Source organism: Lissotriton vulgaris, chromosome 6 (genome assembly GCF_964263255.1).
Source record: "Lissotriton vulgaris chromosome 6, aLisVul1.2, whole genome shotgun sequence".
Lineage (NCBI taxonomy): Eukaryota > Metazoa > Chordata > Amphibia > Caudata > Salamandridae > Lissotriton > Lissotriton vulgaris.
In genome coordinates, this window is record NC_141694.1 from 1841704597 (window position 1) to 1841727220 (window position 22624).

The window sequence follows — 22624 nt, forward strand, 5'->3', positions numbered from 1 at the left end:
TCGTTCACTTGGAACTTCGTCAGGGCTTGTTCGGAGAATATAAATCCGGATAGGAGTATAGAGATGGAGAGGAATGATATTGATCTCGTTCTTTAGGAAGGATCTACCATCAAGGCCCAAGGAAGGTAATAATAGAAAGGAATCGCCGACCAGTGTAGCAGTCGCATGTCCTGTATGTGGAGCTTAGACCCGTGTATATTCGGTCCTCGAAAAGACTGCTACACTGGTCGGCGATTCCTTTCTATTATTACCTTCCTTGGGCCTTGATGGTAGATCCTTCCTAAAGAACGAGGTCTATATAATTCCCCTCCATCTCTATACTCCTATCCGGATTTATATTCTCCGAACAAGCCCTGACTAAATTTCAAGTGAACGCAACGCGTTGACTGAGATTTTAAGGATTGAAAAGAATAAAGGAATTTTGGATAAATCCGAAGCCTTCTTTTACTTTATCTTTTGGTGCAGCATCCCCTTTTTTGCAAATCTTTGTATCTGTGTCGCAGTGGAGCATCAGTGCGGCAAGCTCCGGATGTGTCGTGCACAAACTTTGGACTTATATTTGTTACTAGGATTTTGAAGTGCTTAACCTTGGTCAGCCGCATTGTTTTTCTATTATAGTATTGCCCAAGCATAAATGTTACTGTCGATATATAGTGAATTGAAGCATTTCTTCAAAAACCTATATGAATGCTGCAAGAATCTCTCCCTGCTTTCTTCGTCACTTATATGCCCCAGGACTCTTTGTCACATGTTGTGTTTACCTGTTTGAATCACGGTGTGGTTACGCGTTGGAAACATTCATTACAACGTAGTCATTACAACGACTTACCTTTACAATGCAACTGTTGCAACGCAACTGCCTTTGCATCGCATGCCATTACAATGCATGCCATTACAACACATGTCACTACAACACATGCCACTATAACGCATACCATTACAACGCATGCCATTACAACACATTATAAGGTAATTAATGGAGATCTTTTTAGGATTAGTGTAGGTAAGGGTTTTGGGGTACAAGGAAATAGTCATTTTTACCCCTACACTATCCAACACTTTCCCTACTGTTGCACTCACTGGATTGTGAATAGTAATTTTTACTCCTACACTATTCAACACTTACCCTACTGTTGCCCTAAAAGTATTCTGCACTGTAATGGTATGCGTTTTAATGATGTGTTCAAATGGAATGCATTGTAGTGGTAGTTTTTGAAAATGTGTTGTAATGGCATGCGTTGTAAAATCATGCAATGTAATGGTAGTTGTGATGTAAAGACTGTGTTGTAAAAGCATGCTTTGTAACGTCATATATTCTTACCTGTATGGATCAGGTTGTGATTACCTGTATGGATAATATTGTGTTCACTTGTTTGGATTATGATGTGTTGCATGTATGGATCATGTTGTGTTTCCCTGTATGGATCATGCCGTGTTCACCTGTATGGCTCATCGTGTGTTTCCCTGTATGGCTCATGTTGTGTTTATCTGTATGAATCATGTTGTGTTAACCTGTATGGATCATGTTGTGTTTAGATGTATGGATCATGTTGTGTTACATGTAGGGATCATGTTGTGTTCACCTGTATGGTTCATGTTGTGTTTACATGTATGGATCATGTTGTGTTTCCCTGTATGGATCATGTTGCTTTTCCCTGTTTGTAAATCCGTATTTGTAAAGCGCAAACTACTCACACTAACGGGTCTCAAGGTGCTGGGGGCCGTTGTGGAAATTAAGTGAGCTATTGCCCAGAGTCACATGGTGCTGAGCTGCGGCATGAGTGTTGTGTTTCCGTGTATTGATCATGTTTGGTTCACCTGTATGGATCATGTTATGTTTCCCTGTATGGATCATGTTGTGTTTACATGTATGGATAATGTTGTGTTACATGTATGGATCATGTTGTGTTTCCGTGTATGGATCATGTTTGGTTCACCTGTATGGATCATGTTGTGTTTCTCTGTATGGATCATGTTGTGTTCACCTGTATGGATCATGTTGTGTTTCCCTGTATGGATCATGTTGTGTTTCCCTGTATGGATCATGCTGTGTTCACCTGTATGGCTCATCTTGTGTTTCCCTGTATGGCTCATCTTGTGTTTATTTGTATGAATCATGTTGTGTTAACCTGTATGGATCATGTTGCGTTTACCTGTATGGATCATGTTGTGGTTAGATGTATGTATCATGTTGTGTTACATGTATGGATCATGTTGTGTTCACCTGTATGGGTCATGTTGTGTTTACATGTATGGATTATGTTGTGTTTACATGTATGGATCATGTTGTGTTCACCTGTATGGGTCATGTTGTGTTTATATGTATATAGTATGTTGTGTTTACCTGTATGGATCACGCTGTGTTTCCATGTATCAATCATGTTGTGTTTACCTGTATGAATCATGTTGTGTTTACCTGCGTGGATCATGTTGTGTTTCCCTGTACGGATCATGTTGTGTTTACATGTATGGATCATGTTGTGTTTACATGTATGGATCATGTTGTGTTTACCTGTATGGCTCATGTTGTGTTTCAGTGTATGGATCATGTTGTGTTAACCTGTATGGATCATGTTGTGTTTCAGTGTACGGATCATGTTGTGTTTGCCTGTATGGATCGTGTTGTGTTTACATGTATGGATCATGTTGTGTTTACATGTATGGATCATGCTATGTTTACCTGTATGGCTCATGTTGTGTTTCAGTTTATGGAACATGTTGTGTTAACCTGTATGGAGCATGTTGTGTTTCAGTGTACGGATCATGTTGTGTATGCCTGTATGGATCGTGTTGTGTTTACATGTATGGATCATGTTGTGTTTACATGTATGGATCATGTTGTGTTTACCTGTATGGCTCATGTTGTGTTTCAGTGTATGGATCATGTTGTGTTTACCTGTATGGATCATGTTGTGTTTACATGTATGGATCATGTTGTGTTTACCTGTATGGCTCATGTTGTGTTTCAGTGTACGGATCATGTTGTGTTTACATGTATGGATCATGTTGTGTTACATGTATGGATCATGTTGTGTTTACTGTAATGCTCATACTTGAACAAACCAATGGCATGGTCCTTTTGTACATATGTGCAGCTCCTGCCAATCAAGTCCGGAATTTGCATGCATAATAATGAGCTTTAATGCCTTTTGCATTGAGGGCATTTTGCACATAATAACGTTGTGCAATAACCTCATGGTAGAAACTTGCACATTTGGCCAGGCGCCTATTTCTCCTGTTCTCATTTGGACACTCATTTGTTCTATGATTCTGGCTCCTCGTCTTTTGGGGAGAAGACCCATCAGCTCACGCCTTCTTGTATATGGTGTAAAGGGGTGACAGTAAGTTAGGGGTGCAATGTGAGACATGGAAGACTGAAAACAAGGCATGCTGCCCCGCCATACTGTTGGAGGTCCCACGGCATGGGCTCCTGGAAGATGCTACCTTGGACATGTTACCTTTCTTGGGTCTGTTTCAGCAGTTCACCCAATGAGCACTTTTCCTCTTACAGGTGAACCTACTCCCCTTTTCAGCTAACTCAAGTAGCCTGGGGACTCCAGATATTGTGGCAGCCATCAAATTTCCGTCCATACTTAGAGCATTACAGGCAATTTCTCTATACCAGTAACACTCCATGTGAAAACCTAGAAATTAACTACAAAATGCACAGAGTATTGTCACATTAAAGCAAAATAGGACAAATGTCTGCCATCTTTGCACTGTCACTGAGGATGTCACAGTGGGACACATGGTCCTTATCGAAGTCTACCACCCCAAAGCCTTATATCTCTGCCCTTAAGTCCAGCTGGGTGTTTGTTTTACTCCAACAGCATCACACCTAATATCCAGCGGATAGATGAACACTCATCCTGCCTGCTCTACCATAAGTTATTTCTTCCTTATATCTATGCCTTCCTTCTACCATGAGGCCAGACATATCCTACTGTCAGAGCCAAACACTCTTCTTACCATAGTGGCGAGAGCTCTCCGAAGTACTCCCCAGTCCTCATGATCCCAATGAGATCCTCCTTCCCGCTCATCCGCTGCGTGACCTGAACCTGCGGGGAAACCAAGCTTGTATAAGAAAGGTCCAGTCCACATGCACGCGATCGAAGACTCCTTAGGTGGCAAGAAGGCATTGTCATGGTATGATAACAAATGAATGCTGCCAAGTTTGGCAGGGTATCCAGTCGCACTCTGTTGGGGAAATTAATCCCTTTTCGCCAATAATTCAACCTGATTAGGCAATAATGGTCATAAGTCAAGGTAGACTTTTAGTTACACATATTTATTCGCTTTTGGTTTGAATGCTTTGTCCTTTTTTAAAAGGTAAGGCTGTTACATCACAGCCATGTATCATTTCAATGTATTTCCATATACAATTGTTCATCCACAAAATGAAATTAGGACCCAATGCATTTCGTGCTAGACAGCACTTCGTCAGGGGAAATACATATCTGTGGGTTGAAACCAAAGGTAAAGTGTAATCAATGATAGGGAAGCAGTCCACAATCATATTAAAAAAAGTGAGAATCGTAAGAATAGAAACAAAGGGTAACTCGAGTTTCTTAATGCAAGCGTGTCCTCTTATTTAAACGCGTTAGTGAAAATGAGGTGAAGGCTCCAAATGGCAGAGCATCAAGACGGTAGACTCGGCTAGTAAAGAATCCGATAACATGCGAGTGAAAAGAAGCCGATAACGTGCGAGTGAAAAGAAAGTGTCCAGGTGCTGGCATCGCGTTACCCAATATATTCCTACTGCGTGGTAAACATGGTTATCTATGTTCCGAGCACAGTGCTGAGATGCGCTTTACGCGTTAAACAGACCGGTAAGACCAGAGTGTTTTGACCATAATTGCATGTTCATAGACCTAGTTGAACGCGCGCCTTCGCCCGTTTACCATTTAGTTCAGAACAAACGCCTTAGAGGCGTTTTAACTGCATGCACTAAATGAACGAGCACACTGGTGATTTGTACTTGAGCCCTTCATGATCCTCGAGATAACCATGTTTACCACGCAGTAGGAATATATTGGGTAACGCGATGCCAGCACCTGGACACTTTCTTTTCACTCGCACGTTATCGGCTTCTTTTCACTCGGAGAAGGAGGCAGCCAAAACGTGTTTCGTCGCAAATGGCTTTCTCAAGGCTGTAAACACAATACAAGCAAAAACAGAAATAATGCCAAGTTTGCTTTGTTAAGTTCTCAACATAATCTTCAAATATAATGTCCATTGTTGTTCTATCTGACTTTGATTGTGTACCCAGAAAAAGACAGCTAGTGTCACCAAAATTACCATATTGAGAAAAGATGTGTGAACCAGGAGAGGTACGCTGCCAGACAGTATGTGACACGTAAGCAAAGAGAGGAAAAAGCACCAGCAAGCGTAACTGGAGAGTTATGGGGATCAACACGTGTGAGCTTGGGCTAAAGAAAACAGGAGAAAGAAAATGGAATGTATTGAGTGATAGGGAAGAGTCAAAACATAGAAAAATGTATATATGAATGTGTTCACAGTAAAAAGTCTGTAGTAGAAAGTTAGATCAAACAACAAGAACTTGGAATGATATTTGTGGGTTCAGAGACTGGTTATATGACAGGAATGTATGACGTTACAACGCATACATTCAAAACGCATACCATCACAACGCAACTTTTACAACGCAACATCCATTACAACGCATGCCATTACTTACCAGATGCTATTACAACGCATACCATTACAACGTAAGTATAGGTAAGTATTTAATTTTATTAATATTAATTTATTTTTAATATACTTTTTTATCATTATTAATTTAAATTAATTATTAATTTTATTTAATATAATTTTATTTTCTATTCTAACTCCTGGAGGGTGTAATATTAGGGTAAGTGTTGGATAGTGTAGGGGTTTAAATTACTATTCTAACTCCAGGGGGGTGTAATAGTAGGGTAAGTGTTGGATAGTGTAGGGGTTAAAATTACTAAACTAAATAAATTTATATTAAAATAATTTTTTTTGAAATGATAAATAATTAAAACAATTAATTTAATTAATTCAAATTAAAGTAAATGAATATTATTTCATTAAAATACTTACCCATACTTACGTTGTAATGGCATGCGTTGTAATAGCATCTGGGATGTAATGGCATGCATTTTAATAGCATGCGGTGTAATGGATGTTGCGTTGTAAAAGTTTTATTGTAATGGTAGTGCGTTGTTAAAGTTGCGTTGTGATGGCTGTTTCCCATATGACAGTAATGGTGGAATATGAAAGGTGTTAAAAGTATTTGGGGGAAGTTACTTTCGCCAGGGTAGAGATGCGTTGAGTGAAACAGAAGATGTTGTAACTCTTTGAGTAAAGACAAGAGCATCAGTAGAAGAGGGGCATTGGATTCCAACTCACGCCACAGTAAATACAGTGCTATTATGGCGTTACAATAAATATCTGGAACTATTTTTTTATGCCATTACCTCACCACTGAGAGTATGCAACCTGCTACATTTATAAGGCAATATTGCATATATTTTTTATGTTGGTTATTTTAATTTAAGACTAATAATTTTAAGATGATCTGGATAATAGTGGAGTTAATGATTTTTCGAAACATTTACAATAATGTGCTTATGAAGACTGTATTGAATAACTCTTTGTACTTAACCGCTAATCTCCTGATTGTGATATAGCAAATTGTTGTTTGCTTTGTTTTATGAGTTAATTTATTTTATTTTATTGTTCATAAATTGTCTTTTGCATTTTAGCAAAATTTTTCAGATTTGTTATAGGTTCAGCAACATTAGGTATTTCCAGCCATTGCTGTCTGGAGTATGAAAGTAGCGTATATTCTTTGCTCAGATAGCATGTTTTGATTATCCTTTTTACAAGCGAGGATATTGAACATTTATAATCTTCAAAAGGATAGGAATGTTTTCGATACTGCTGAATGTCTCAATTTAATGAAAAGATCAATACCGCAGTTTGGTAGTGATATTGAAAACATCTTAGTGTAAAACCAGTGTTCTGGAAAAAAAATACATACTGAGGCATTAAGTCCACTGACATTTTCAAAATTGACGTAAAGAATTTCTGACGAAAGAAAGGGTTTGCCGAAATGCATAGATTTGTACTTCATAAACAAACATCCTCTGTCAACCTCTTGTACAGTTTCTAAGTATGACGTTCTCATTGGGTTTAGCATATGTTCAAGAAAATGGTAATTGTTATCTTTCCTTTTGATGCAAGCAATATTTTTATTTGGCACAAGCACTAGAGTCTAGAATGTAAACAAGACATTTAAAATAGTACTCTTTGATGAAGAGCACAGAATGCAACACACATTTTCTTAGTTTGTATAAAGGTTAAATACATTATTTCTGTTTTTGATAAGTCTGAGGAGTTGTGTTTTGCACCATTTGGTTGTGTAGCCTGAATCGACACAGGTGTAAATGCAATGGATATGTTTTGAACGCACCATCATACTATCCTCATAAGTGCTCCGTGTCTTAGCACTAACACCCCCAAAATGTTCTCACCAGCACCTCCACGCCTTTCACACTAGAACCCTATTTGCCCTTTCCATAAGCAGACTATTTCCTTGACACCACAACCTCTTGTTCTCCACACCAGCAACAACATAGCTTTTACCCAGGACCCGATTGCCTTCAGTCCAAAGCCATCATGCCCTTCACACATGAGCCATATGACTTTCAAGTTATGACTTTCTTCTTCTCCATGTCAGCCACACCAGTAGTTGATTCCCTTCACCAATACAATCAATCTCCTTCACATCCCAATCCTTCTTCCCATTATTTAGTGCTCCTGCTCCACCATCTCCTCCATCCTGTCCTTCACATCAGCACCCAATGTCCTTCCCACCGACAGCCCACATTCATCAAATAGGTCCTTCAGATGTACACCCACAGATATACACATCATGATCCATGTACTCCACATAAGCCCCTCATGTCCCTGGCAGATGTAACACCCACCTCGCCTCTCAGGATGATGTAAAAGTCTGTTCCCTTGCCGTTGTCGCTTGCTATGAGGTCACCTGGAAGGAACTTGCACTGTATGGGATAGAAAAGCAAACACTTCTATTATTAAAGAACAAAGGAAAAACACAATGTTGATGTGATCATAGTAAATAGCTATTATTTACAATATGTCTTTATTGGTGATAGATTATTCTGGGAATATAAATGGAGCCCCTGTGACTCCCCAATAATCCCCGGGACTCTACACTTCCAAGGAGTCACCTCTCTAGTCCTTTAACCCAGCAGAAGTGATCCCAGTGCCTTTCTGACCACTCCATGCCAGGAGGAAACCAGCAAGAACCTGAGTTATCAGATTGACACTACATCTCTCCTCTGTTACTAACATTTTTGGTTCAGAGTTCAGTGTTTTTAATAGGCATGCCATTTTATGAAGGGATCATAGATGTATTCTTTCTGGAGAGGAATAATTATACTAGGTAATATGACAGACCTTTTGGAGCCAATATTGTTGGTGAAAATATTTGTTTGGGCCTCAGCTACGATCCTCCAACCAAGCCCTCGCCACTGTACCTCGCATCAACAAAACCACCATGGGAGGTAGATCCTTCTCCTACCTAGCAGCTAAAACTTGGAACTCACTTCCCACTCACCTTCGCCTTACTCAGAACCACCTAGCATTCAGAAAGCAACTCAAAACGTGGATATTCGACAAGTAACTCCCCACCCTTCTTCAAGCGCCTTGAGACCCTCTGGGTATGTAGCGCACTATACAAATCTTTTGACTTGACTTGACTTGACTCTCTCTTTCAAAGCTCTTCTACTTTGGAAAAGCCTTGCTCCAAACCCAAATGGTTATGATGAAATTACACTACTATACTAGTAGGTGTGTAATAGTTGTTATTTGCAATGCTATAAAATGTGTAATATTCTGATAACAAGAGGTATGGTAAAGACGCTGTTTGGTGATATATTGAGTTTTCTTTTTCATTTTTTAGGTCTCGTCTACAGCATTGCTTTAGCAATGCTTGTTTGGCGAGATTGTAGTAAGGCTTTCAAAAGTCTACCCAAACTGCGGATTAGGTACAGTGCATGTGAGCCATGTGCGTGCACATTGCCAGCCACATCACACACCTTTTGTCTGAGCCTCAGCATCAGACTTCAAAGGAATCCGCTCCCCCGCCCCCCACCACCCAATGCCGCTCCCCCGCCCGTCTTTATTTACACTGCACGCTCATCTTCAAAGGAATGCGCTCCCCCGCCACAGCAATGCCGAGACCTTGTTTGAACTCGCTGCCAGCTCCTGCTCAAAAAGCGAGGGCCATATTATCAAAAAGGGCGATACATTTTCGCTGCTTTTATCGGCAGGAAACTGTTGCTCAAGCAGCGATGATGGGCTTCATAATATGCCGCTATGAATTCCCATATAAGCCCAGGTTATGGTGTTAACCTGGGCTTCTATGGGAATTCACAAGGGTATAATATCAAGCCCATTATCGCAGCAATGCTGAGAGTTTGTTTGAACTCGCTGCAAGCCCCTGCTCAAAAAGCGGGTTTTCAAACCGCATATTTTCGAATGTCATCTCAAGGCCGAAAACAATTTCTGAAAAGTGGTTCCTTTTCAACCGTTTATTGTAGACATTTTGATTAAAGCAAAGCATGCAGCTTGTTGAGATGAATCATAACAAGACGTACATTGAAGTACGATTTGAGATAAAATAGTCCTTCTTATGAGATAAAACAGCTACATACAAAACCGTATTGGGAAACAAATGCAAACATGGCAAAAATGTTCCAACCAGCTCCACCCCCTTCCTCCTCTCCCTCTCCTTTAGTCTTTCCTCTCTCTTTATCCAGTATCTTCCTGACGCGCCAGCTGCATCTAACCTGGTGAAGCTGGAAAAAAAAAACAGGTGCCAGCAGTGGCTCTACCTTCAAACCCCGGCCTCCGAGGGCTCCAGCCCAGTGGAATAAATGGGCAGTCCACCACTGGCTATATAATATTGCTGAATCCCTGAGTTTGCGTATGTGAGTACATTAATGAATCCGGTTTCTGGGCCAAATGCGGCGGTAAAATTTAATGACCATGATAAAATGAACGACCCGTGAGTCCGGTGACCTCTGCTGTGCTGTAATGTCCGTCTGTAACTTCGGCAGCAAGATATACGTGCCCGAACACTGCGCTGCTTTGTTAGGACTTCTCTTCCTTCTCCGGGTGCCCATTTCACCCTTAATAGATTTATAAACTCTGCAGCTTTCACAAACTATAGTACTTACTACTCTTATTTGGGGTGCTGAAGCTCTTTTTCCACACAGATAACACACTACACTTTGTGGATGTGTGGTTGGAAGTGTGTTGTCTTGTTTTAAATCCCAGTCCACCAGTGACAGCCCCCGCTGTGACATGGAGCCCAGCAGCCTCGGGTTTTACATGAGTGACACTCTTCTCCTCAGACTGACAGCTGGCCAGTTTCAGAGGCCCGCGGCGGAGGAGAGGCCACATCAGTTCACTCCTGGCTCAATGGGTTGACAAGACACAGAAAACATAATAAATTAACAGCTCATGTCCTAATATTATGCCTGAATACCAGGAATTTGTTTTTTAGCTTAAGCAATACTGCACTCTAACGAATAGCATTCCACAGCATTCCTCAGCTCTGTTTTCCAGTCGCTTTACACCTTTGCGGGTTTTAAGCTGTGAGCTATTACTGAACCGATGCATTTAGAATTAGTTCTGGGGCTGTGAAAACTAAGAATGGATTCCTAGTTTACTGGTATGGCCTTGAGCGGTACAGGTCAGTGGAAGTGCAGCTCTATTCACGCATAACTTGTAAACAAGTTGCTGACTTAGCAGAACTTTGGCACATCCTTGGACATTAGCTGAAGACACAGGGCTCACTCGAAGGCTACCTCCGGAAACAGTTATAAATATATGGTTACATTGGGAGGTGCAACATTTTTGCAAATTAAAAAAAAGTTCTGTCAAGAAAACATTGCTGATGATCTTTTAGAGTCGATAGTGCAACAACACTGAGGGAAAGAAGAAAATCAGGTAAAATCCCTTGAGGTGGCAATCTGACAAAAAACACACAGACGAGAACACAGAAAATGTTGGAATGGCCAATTAAGCTGTTAGGCTAGGAGCTGCGCTCGGAAACAGCAGCATATTGTTCTTCTTTTAAGCATACATAAAGTGCTTTATTTACGTTTTATTCCATGTTGTGCAATTAAAATGGCACAACACTGTGCCCACCTCGCGTGGCATTATAAAAGAAATGGCTTTCAGTCTCAACGCCAGCATCCGATGCAAAAAGAGACAATACCTATTTGGTGCTAGCCTTGTATTGATGGTAAATACCAGGATGCTGGAGAGCGGAATTAAGGCAAGCACATGGCTAGACACAATCTCATTCCGGAATTGAGAACGACAAGCGCCCAGACACAGAACCACAAGTGTTCACCCTGATGTTGCTTCATCAAACAGTGGGTGGTTTGTAGTGACTTTATGACACATCCGCTTCATTCATTCAGGATTAATGGAAAACAGTCACTGCACATTGGTTCCTCAAAAGGTGCCGCCGAATTGACATTAAATAGTTACAGCCCGAAGTCGAACAGAAAGGATTAAAATAGAGCCCAGGCGAAACTGCAATTACGCCGGTGTCTGTCGCCCTCACTCTATCTATCTATCACCCTCACTCTATCTATCTATCGCCCTCACTCTATCTATCTATCGCCCTCACTATATCTATCTATCTATCTATCTATCTATCTATCTATCTATCTATCTATCTATCTATCTATCTATCTATCTATCTATCTATCTATCTATCTATCTATCTATTTATCTATCTATCTATCTATCTATCGCCCTCACTATATCTATCTATCTATCTATCGCCCTCACTCTATCTATCTATCGCCCTCACTCTATCTATCGCCCTCACTCTATCTATCTATCTATCTATCGCCCTCACTCTATCTATCTATCGCCCTCACTCTATCTATCGCCCTCACTCTATCTATCTATCTACCTCACTCTATCTATCGCCCTCACTCTATCTATCTATCTACCTCACTCTATCTATCTATCGCCCTCACTCTATCTATCTATCTATCTATCTATCTATCTATCTATCTATCTATCTATCTATCTATCTATCTATCTATCTATCTATCTGTCTATCGCCCTCACTCTATCTATCTATCTATCTATCTATCTATCTATCTATCTATCTATCTATCTATCTATCTATCTATCTATCTATCTATCTATCTATCTATCTATCTATCTATCTATCTATCGCCCTCTATCTATCTATTGCCCTCACTCTATCTATCTATCTATCTATCTATCTATCTATCTATCTATCTATCTATCTGTCTATCTATCTGTCTATCTATCTATCTATCTATCTATCTATCTATCTATCTATCTATCTATCTGTCTATCTATCTGTCTATCTAGCTGTCTATCTATCTATCTATCTATCTATCTATCTATCTATCTATCTATCTATCTATCTATCTATCTATCTATCTATCGCCCTCTATCTATCTATTGCCCTCAATCTATCTATCTATCTATCTATCTATCTATCTATCTATCTATCTATCTATCTATCTATCTATCTATCTATCTATCTATCTATCTATCTATCGCCCTCACTATATCTATCTATCTATCTATCGCCCTCTATCTATCTATTGCCCTCACTCTATCTATCTATCTATCTATCTATCGCCCTCACTCTATCTATCTATCGCCCTCCCTCTATCTATCTACCTCACTCTATCTATCTATCGCCCTCACTCTATCTATCTATCTATCTATCTATCTATCTATCTATCTATCTATCTATCTATCTATCTATCTATCTATCTGTCTATCGCCCTCACTCTATCTATCTATCTATCTATCTATCTATCTATCTATCTATCTATCTATCTATCTATCTATCGCCCTCTATCTATCTATTGCCCTCACTCTATCTATCTATCTATCTATCTATCTATCTATCTATCTATCTATCTATCTATCTATCTATCTATCTATCTATCTATCTATCTATCTATCTATCTATCTATCTATCTATCTATCTATCTATCTATCTGTCTATCTATCTATCTATCTATCTATCTATCTATCTATCTATCTATCTATCTATCTATCTATCTATCGCCCTCTATCTATCTATTGCTTTCAATCTATCTATCTATCTATCTATCTATCTATCTATCTATCTATCTATCTATCTATCTATCTATCTATCTATCTATCTATCTATCTATCTATCTATCTATCTATCTATCTATCTATCTATCGCCCTCTATCTATCTATTGCCCTCACTCTATCTATCTATCTATCTATCTATCTATCTATCTATCTATCTATCTATCTATCTATCTATCTATCTATCTATTGCCCTCACTCTATCTATCTATCTCTCTATCGCCCTCTATCTATCTATTGCCCTCACTCTATCTATCTATCTATCTATCTATCTATCTATCTATCTATCTATCTATCTATCTATCTATCTATCTATCTATCTATCTATCTATCTATCTATCTATCTATCTATCTATCTATCTATCTATCTATCTCCCTCCCTTTATCTATCTATCGCCCTCCCTCTACCTATCGTCCTCACTCTATCTATCTATCGCCCTCACTCTATCTATTTATCTATCTATCAGTTCACCACAGCATCACTCAGCACCACCACAGCATCACTCAGGGGCACCACAACATCACTATGCGATACCACAGCATCACTCGCCGCCACCACAACATCACTCAGCGCCACCACAGCATCAATCTGTGCAACCATTCAACAACAACTGGTTCAAATATGTACTCTCAATGTTTCAAGCTTTATTACAAATGTCACAAAAAGATGTTAATATTTCACTTCTGTTCTTGGATTTTTGTCACAATAAAATACACTGAACATAATCTTCACAAAAGTTATTTACAAAAGTTTAAGCTATTGCGATTATAAATTAAAATTACTTTTATTTAAGTATTAATTATTAAAAAAATATAAAAGCCATTGTTATTTGTAATATCAATACATCTAAGTCACATAAATACAACACATATTGCATTACAAATGCTATAGGTGTCACATTTGCGAAAGTTAAAACTATTGGCATTGTAAATGACAAAGCTATTAATGTTGCTATTTTCAAAACCAACACATAAATAAAACATTTGTCATAAACAATACCAATAGCTCAAACTTTCCTAATGCGAGACCTATTGCATTACAAATGCTTGTTTATATTGTAGTGATTTGTTGTGTGGTATTTAGTATTTGTAAGGCACACTGCAACCAACCAGTGGCCTCTTGACAGTGTACTGCATTCTTGGCACAACAGTGATAACCAGCTTAGGAGTAAACAGGAGGATGTTTAACAGGCCCAGAAAATTAATTGATTAGTTGTAGATCCAAGGGCAAAAACTAGACCACTGACCAAGGTGACAGTAGGCGAGAGAGAGAGGTGGATCAGCACTGAACTGATCACTACAAGGATACCCTTTCCCCAGCCGGATCATACCTCCTCCATAGAGTCGATGATTCTTGAGAGCTGTGTGTCTGACATCTGCTTGAGAGTCTGCGTTCTGGAAGCAAAGAAAAGATTAAAAAAATTTTAGAAAACTAGTTTTACACCAAAGCAAGTGCCTGCTTAATTCTTCTAAAAGAGGATTGTCCACCCATGTATATCCAAGTCGCTTCCAAATGAAATTCATACGTTTCGTGGTTACCAGTTCTACTACCATGTAATGCCGAAAACCCTAAAATTTTCATACTTCACTCAAGCATCAACTTCATGAGTTCCTCGTTGTAATATTGACTTTAGTAGATCGAGTACGGGGGTGGAAGTGTACAGGACTGTTCAGACGCGAATGTACGAAGTAGAGGATGTCATATAATACACACTGTGTACTAGGGGGGCCATTATGATGTTGGGCGGATCACCACCGCCCGACCGGCGGTGGCGATCCGCCCAACATCTTTCCCCGCCTGACCGCCATTTACCCCCGCTCTATTAAAATGATGGGGGAGGTACCTACCAGGCAGTGCCTATCAGCACCGCCCGCCATATTATGATGTGTGCGGATTAGTGCATGCCAATGTACAACATGCATATTTCGCATTGAGGCGGGTGCTGCTTACAGCACCGCCCGCCGCAATGTAAAATGCACGCGGGCGGTCAGTCCCGTTTACCATCTGCCCACCATTGTAATGGGGCCCTAGTTTGAGTGGTTGAGAGGTAGACTCTAGCTTAGAAATGTACAGGTCTCCTGCGAGTGGCCTAATAGGCTTATATCTCCTGTCAAACTGTATTGTTTCGACTCTGAACAACTGCTCAGTAAATAGAGTTTACAAAAATAAATATATATATACTGGGTCCGATTCACAGAACTAACTTAAGACAAAATCCTAAACTTACCACTATTTTGGTATTCACAGAAGGCACTTACTCATTTCGGTATTCACAGAAGTTAGGAGTCCTAACTTTATTACTCCTAAATGCCTTCTGTGAATACCGAAAGCCTTAAAGTTAGGATTTTTCTCAGTTTAGAAGTAGTAAAGTTAGGACTCCTAAATGCCTTCTGTGAATACCGAAAGTTTTAAAGTTAGGATTTTTCTCAGTTTAGGAGTAGTAAAGTTAGGAGTCCTAACTTTACTACTCCTAAACTGAGAAAAATCCTAACTTTAAAACTTTCGGTATTCACAGAAGGCATTTAGGAGTCCTAAAGTTAGGAGTCCTAACTTTACTACTTCTAAACTGAGAAAAATCCTTACTTTAAGGCTTTCGGTATTCATAGAAGGCATTTAGGAGTTCTAAAGTTAGGACTCCTAACTTCTGTGAATACCGAAATGCGTAAGTGCCTTCTGTGAATACCAAAATGAGTAAGTGCCTTCTGTGAATACCAAAATGAGTAAGTGCCTTCTGTGAATACCAAAATGAGTAAGTGCCTTCTGTGAATACCACAATTGTAGTAAGTTTAAGGTTTTGTGCTTAAGTTAGTTCTGTGAATCGGGCCCATTGACTTTAGTAATCTTTTGTCTTTGGTCTAAAGAATTTGAATTTTTCTGTGTCAGTAACTCCAATTTACAATATGTAGGCTTCTGTAAGGCTGACCTCTAAGATCACCCCATATTCAAGATTCAACAGCAAAGTTCACACAGCCACATCTTACAAACCTGAGGCGACTTCACCTGCTCTGACATCCCCAGCGTTATTCATCTATTGTGCTAATACTGTGTCCATTAGAATAGACATCAAGCCAATTCATGTAAGAAAGATGTGACTCTCAAGTAGAGTCGCATTGATCTGAACAATGATCCCCAGCACTAGAAGATACTGATTGGTTGTCACATGTATGGCCTTCTATATGGAAATGCTCCTTACTCCATCAACATACAAGCAAACGAATGCAAACCATTATTAAGGAAAAGGATATCAACACATCTTTTAGAATAAGCCTAGAGGGCCTGATTTAAAGTTCAGTGGACAAGTTACTCTGTCACAAACCTGACGGATATCCTACCCGCATTAGTACAAGTACTATAGGATATGAAGCACTTGTAATAAGGCGGACAAGATATTTGTCACATTTGTGATGGAGTAATCTGTATGACAAACTTTCAATACGACCCTTAGTGTCTGAATTTACAAGACCAATGAATAATACTCAAATTAATGCTACACCTTCTTACACAGAAGATGCAAAAAAGACTACGGGACAATTTAATTCCTTGCAAGCGATGAGTTGTTCTGCCAAGGCGATGGAGTACCTTATTCCATCGCCCTTGTGGACGGACAGCCCACCACATTTACGAATGACTGCCGGTTCCTCTCAATGCATTTCGCTGTTTGGTGCATGGCTCCGTCAAATTGATCGAGGCATGCACCAAATAATTTTCTCTTTTTATTTTAAAAAACAAAACCCAATAACATGATTTTCTTTTTGAAAATAAAAAAGATATTGCCTACCTTGCCATGGGAGTCATCTCCCATAGAGAAGGGGGGCATTATTTATTTTGTAAAGTCCCTCACCACTAGGGTTTGCCTGGCTGTGACAGACAGGATAAAAAAACGCCATATGTCTGCCCATCCTAATTGGTGAATATATTGCCAATTCTCTGACGGTCCTTACTCCGTCGGGCCACCGGAATAGTTTGGCTACTGCATTGACAGGGTAGTCATCGTCATAACCAAAATTAAAGTTCTCCCACATCTAAATCGGGCCGGCGGATCACTATGTTGGCTGGAACGGAACACCGCTGCTGTTGTGATTGAGTTCCCTCTCCGCCAATATATAAATTAGGGCCTAAATCTGAGGCTGAAATATAAAAGCTTCAAGATGCACAATAGATTCAATATCCAACCCTCACAGGGTTCATGGCACTCTACCAGAAACTACACCATCTAACCATCATGACATAGAAGAATCCATCTGATCCTCCAAAACCCAACAGATCCCATCCCAGAAGGTGTACACAAGATTCAAATGGAAACTACAGCAGCCAACCAAAAAGATGGACAGACGACTCCATCTCAGACCGAAATACCCACACCAGAAGATGTCTACAAGATACCTTCTAAGGTTACCAACCCCATCCCAGAAGGTGTGCACATGATTCCATTGGAGAATACAATGATCAACCCAGAAAATGTACAGAATAATCCATCTGAGGCTACAACAGCCAACCCTGAAAATGTACGAAGGACTCCATCTGACGCTACAACAACCAACACAAATAATGTATACAGGACTTCATCTGAGACCACAACACCCATGCCAGAAGATCCACATAAGACTCTGTCCATCCAAGGCAATAACACCCATCCCAAAAGATGAGCACAAAAGTACATCCGAGTCTAGAAATGCCAACACACAAGATGTCTGCAAGGCTCCATCTGAGGCCAAAAAAACAAATGAAATTGTATACAAGACCTCATTTTATGCTACAGTAGCCATACAAGGAGATATGCACAAAACCTCATCTGAGACTACAACAGCCGGCCTAAAAGATGTAGAGAAGGTCTCATCTGCATCTGTCCAGGAGTATCCATCCAAGGCACAAACAGTCAACCCCAGGCTACTATACAGAATCCTCATGGTGGAGAGGAGACTTCATCTGAAGCTACAAAACACAACCCTCATGAGATGTATAAGACTCTGCCTGACACTACAACATCCAACATTTATACATTTATAATGTACAAGATTTTATCTGACGGAGCAATGCCAACTCTCGTGTCATGCTGCCAGTACCTAATAACTTGCTGTAAAGGCACCAGACCTGAAATCACTGAAACTGATGACAGGTATCCTCTGCTGCTCAATTAGCTTTATGTCTCTTCAATTCTTATCATGTGGTGGTATCACTGTTGGGGCAAATGTCCTTTCCAATAAATGAAATACAGATCATTTTTGTGGGATTGGTTGCACAGCAGTCAAATGTTATTGAGTTTGGTGCAACCTCAATAAAGCTCTCATATAAGAAAATTAATATATTTCAATGTTCACCATGTAGTTAACTGCATGAGCTATTTGAATGAGCTATTTTTACTTTTCAATCATTCACGATTTTTTATAGTTTTTATCTAGTGAGCTCTAAAATAGATACATTCACATTCTCATATAAATCTTATCTGACTACTCTACCTTTAACTATTAAATGTGTAAAGTGCATAGCTGCTACCAAGATAGTGTCCTAATGCTAGGATCAGGTTTTAGGGGGATAACTGGATATCCTAAATGAGACGGGTCTTAAGAAGTCTCCTAAACAATTCCTCATTTACTCAGTCTAGTGGGCAAAGAATTCCATAGTTTGTTCTCAGGATAGCGGTAGGACTGGCCTCACTGTATGACCCTGCCTACATGGGGGATTGCCGCTAAGAAGGAAGAAACGTACTTGGGGACAGATTTAGGTAGTATTCTAGAAGCAGAACAAATGACCTTAAACTCAATTGTTTTGCCACTTGAAGCCAATACAGCTGAGCACATGCACCCTAATACACACCGGTTTGGGAGTTGCAGAGGCAAGCAGCAGAGCTCTGAACTGTGTGAAGATGCCTGATAGAAGAGCTTGAGGGAGCCCTAAGTACATTATGTGCAATAGTGGCGACATGTATATGTTGCGCACTATAAATTGAGCAGTGGTGCAGCCTGTAAGGGAAGAGAACCCAATGGAATTTTTCCCATCAACATGTTCACAATCGGCCCAAGGAGCGCCTCATAAGACAAAGAGGTTGCTTTCAGTGTCGCGTGTAGTGTCGTGAGACTATGGGGCTTATTTACAAGCCCCTTCCGGCAGAACTGCAGCACTTTTTTTTTTTTTAATTTGTTTTTATTGTTGCATCATCGAACAAGGGTACAGAGTGGATCATCTGCTGGCGTGGCGTCAACATTCAGCCGCGCACGCAACATTTCTGTACATAAAACTGTGTAATTTGGCATTTCCTCCATTGAATAGTACAGCCCAATCAGACAAGTATTCAGGCTGAGATACAGGGAACGTTCTCCGTAAGGGAGAAAGGAGATTAACAGTGGGCACGTGAATTCCCGCCTTGGGGGTGTTGGATCGGGGTCTGTACAGTTCGCATAGCAGTGTTACCAGGTAACTGGGGGGACAGAACTGTGGGGGGGAGCACGTAGGCGTTAGCAAGACCATAGCAGAAGGAATCAGGTGTCGGGCGTCGGGAGGCAAGGGGTTCCCCAGTATGCACTCACAGTGAGGTAGAGCAGCCAGAGGGTGGAGGCATCCCGTGTATGTGAGTAGTGGGACGGTCGACATGGGGGCGGGGCGTTGACGAGGGGGTGTGGAGCACCGGGGTCCGGCACTGGGAGTAAGGGCAACAGTCAAGGTTTATGGGCTCACTCGGGTGGGAGAGGGGGGGGCAAATGGTCGGGGCCGGTGTCGGGGGGGGGGGGGGGTGCAGGTGTAGGTGGGTCTTCCGTGTACAAGGACTGCCGGAAGCTATGAAGGAGCATGGCCCATTCCATAGAGATGGGATGTTTACGTGCACCCCTGGCCTCCTCCTCCCTAAGGGCATCCTTCTCCGCCGCCGCCCACTTACAGACCGCCCCCGTCCATGCCGCTATGGGGGGACCTTCCGGAGATCGCCAATGCATGGCTATACATCTTTTTGCCAGCAGCAGCACCAAGGACACAAAGCGTCTGTGTACCGGGTCCTGTTTAGGAATGTGAAAAATGCCTAGTGCGCTGGATTCCCAGGAGGCTAGGGTTGTGAGGCCTGTGAGATCTGTCAGTGTGTCGTGCACCGTTTGCCACTGGGAGTGGAGGTCGGGGCAGCTCCAAAACATGTGGCGGAAATCTGCATCGGGGGAGCGACATCTGGGGCATAGGAATTGTGTTGCAGGATAAAACGTTTTCAGTCGCGCCGGAGTGAGGTATGCCCTGTGCAGTATGTAGTATTGGATGTTTTTGAAACGGGCGTTCCTAGAGACGCGTTTCGGGGCCTCGAGCGCCTTGGTCCACTCTGAGTCATGTAATGCGCGCCCAATGTCTTTCTCCCATGTGGCCCGTAGGGTCGCTAGGGGAGCGTACGAGAGTTCCCGGATCGATTTATACAGCCAGGTGACCAAGTGGCGTCCCACTCCCATGTGCAGGATAGTGTGTATTACTGGATGCGTGTCAGGTTCGCCAGCCTGGAGATTATGGTAAGGACGGAAGCCCTCGAGTAGCTGTCGGTATCTGAGGAATTGACCTGGGGGAAGTTCGAACTCAGCGACCAGCCGGTCAATTGGTTTCAGCTGACCCTCCTCAAAAAGCGACTCCATGTCCGTGATGGCACAGTGCGTCCATTCAGCGAGCATTGGAGCCGAGAAATAAGAATCCCGTCTGGGGCAGCCTACCAACGGTAGTAACGGGGAGTATGGGGTTCTACCGGGGGACATCTGCATCATGCATTGACACGCTATCGCGACTTGAAGGGGGTATGTACGTCGGGGTTTGGTGCCCGGGAGGAGAAGACGGGTGAGTTCCGGGGTTGTGACTCTGCCGGTCGGGGTAGAAGTCTCCTGGGTGTAACGGTCCGCCGTCCAATACGACAGCCATTGGAGCTGCGCCGCTAGGAAATAGGACTCAAAGGAGGGAGCTCCGAGCCCGCCTTCTGTTGTGGGGAGTTGAAGGGTATTCAGGGCCAATCAGTGTCGACCTGCGCCCCATATAAAGGTGCCAAGGAGAGAGCGGTCCCGGAAGAAGGACCTGGGTGGCACCACTGGTAGGTTAGTGAAGTGATAGAGGAGCCGGGGAAGCATCACCATTTTAGCCAGGGCTATCCGCCCTATCGGGGCTAGTGGGAGCTTATTCCAGAAGGCAACAGTCGGGCGAAGGCTAGCGAGCGCTTTACGGTGATTACCGTCGAAGATGTCTGCCGGAGAGTGGTACAGGCAGACACCGAGGTACCGGGGGGCCTCCGCGGACCATGAGAGTTTATGAGTCCCCAGCCTAACGTCACGGGGTGGTAAGCCCGGGTGGAAGGGGTAGATCGTGGATTTGTCCCAGTTCACTTGGAGTCCCGAGGCGTCTGCGAACTCAGCAAGCGCCACCCCTATGGGGGTAAGGTCAGCCTCGATGTCCCGGACGTATATGAGGAGGTCATCTGCGTACATAGAGACGCAGGGCATTATGTCCGCGAGCGGGATGCCCCAGTGTATTCCCTCTTGGCGCAGTCTGACCGCCAGCGGCTCGACGGCTAGGGCAAAGAGAAGAGGTGACAGGGGGCACCCATGTCTCGTGCCTCGCCGAACCTCAAATGCAGATGAAATGTGTTTCCCAATACGAACTCGCGTTGTCAGATCGGTGTACAGAAGGCGTGTGTACGCCATGAGTATCGGGCCAACGTTGAGACGACGTAGGACCGAGAAAAGGTACGGCCAGGTGAGGGTGTCGAACGCCTTTTCCAGATCTAAAATGAGGCAGGCGGCGCGGGGGAATCTGTCCCGTACCTGGTCCTGGACATGGAAGACTCGGCGGATGTTCTGTGAGGTGTTCCTCCCCTGAACGAATCCGCATTGGTCAGGGTGGATCAGTGGGCATATGACCTGGGCATACCTGTCAGCCAGTATCTTCCCGAGGATCTTACAGTCTGCCGATAGGAGCGTGATGGGGCGATACGAACCCATGTGGAGTGGGTCCCTGTGTGGTTTGGGAAAGGTAACTATCACGGATTCTCGCAGTGAACGGGGTAGCATTCCCAGATGAAGGGCCGCCGCGAACATCAGAGCCAGGCGAGGGACCACCAGGGGAGAAAACGTCAAGTAGTATTCTAGTGGGAAGCCGTCGAGCCCCGGGGCTTTATTACGAGACAGGGCACGCAGTGCTTGGGTGATATCTGAGGGTGCTATTTTAGCATTGAGCGTACGCTTGTCAGCATCCGATATCGTGGGCAACGTCAGTGGATCGAGGAAGTGGTCCACGAAAGATGGAGAGTACCGAGTTGGGGCCCCATACACCTTAGCGTAATAGTGTTGGAACGCCAGGAGGATCTCAACTTGAGATCGCACTAGCACACCCTCCAGGTTGATGATGTCCATGATTGGTTTGATCTCGGTGTCCTGCCTCGCCATCCAGGCAAGCAGCGCTCCTGTTTT

At 42.3% G+C, this 22624-nt stretch overlaps 1 protein-coding gene across 1 annotated transcript in view; it reads right to left on the reverse strand.

Moving 5' to 3' along the window:
• The window catches only part of LOC147709613 (cGMP-dependent protein kinase 2-like), a 289096-nt gene that overhangs the window by 145602 nt on the left and 120870 nt on the right, over positions 1–22624 (reverse strand). Inside the window, exons 7-9 of the mRNA XM_086928129.1 lie at positions 14545–14608; positions 7977–8054; positions 3970–4058 (exon numbers count right to left, since the gene is read on the reverse strand). Of these exons, the coding sequence (XP_086784255.1) occupies positions 3970–4058; positions 7977–8054; positions 14545–14608 (231 nt within the window). The remainder of the gene's footprint in view (positions 1–3969; positions 4059–7976; positions 8055–14544; positions 14609–22624) is intronic.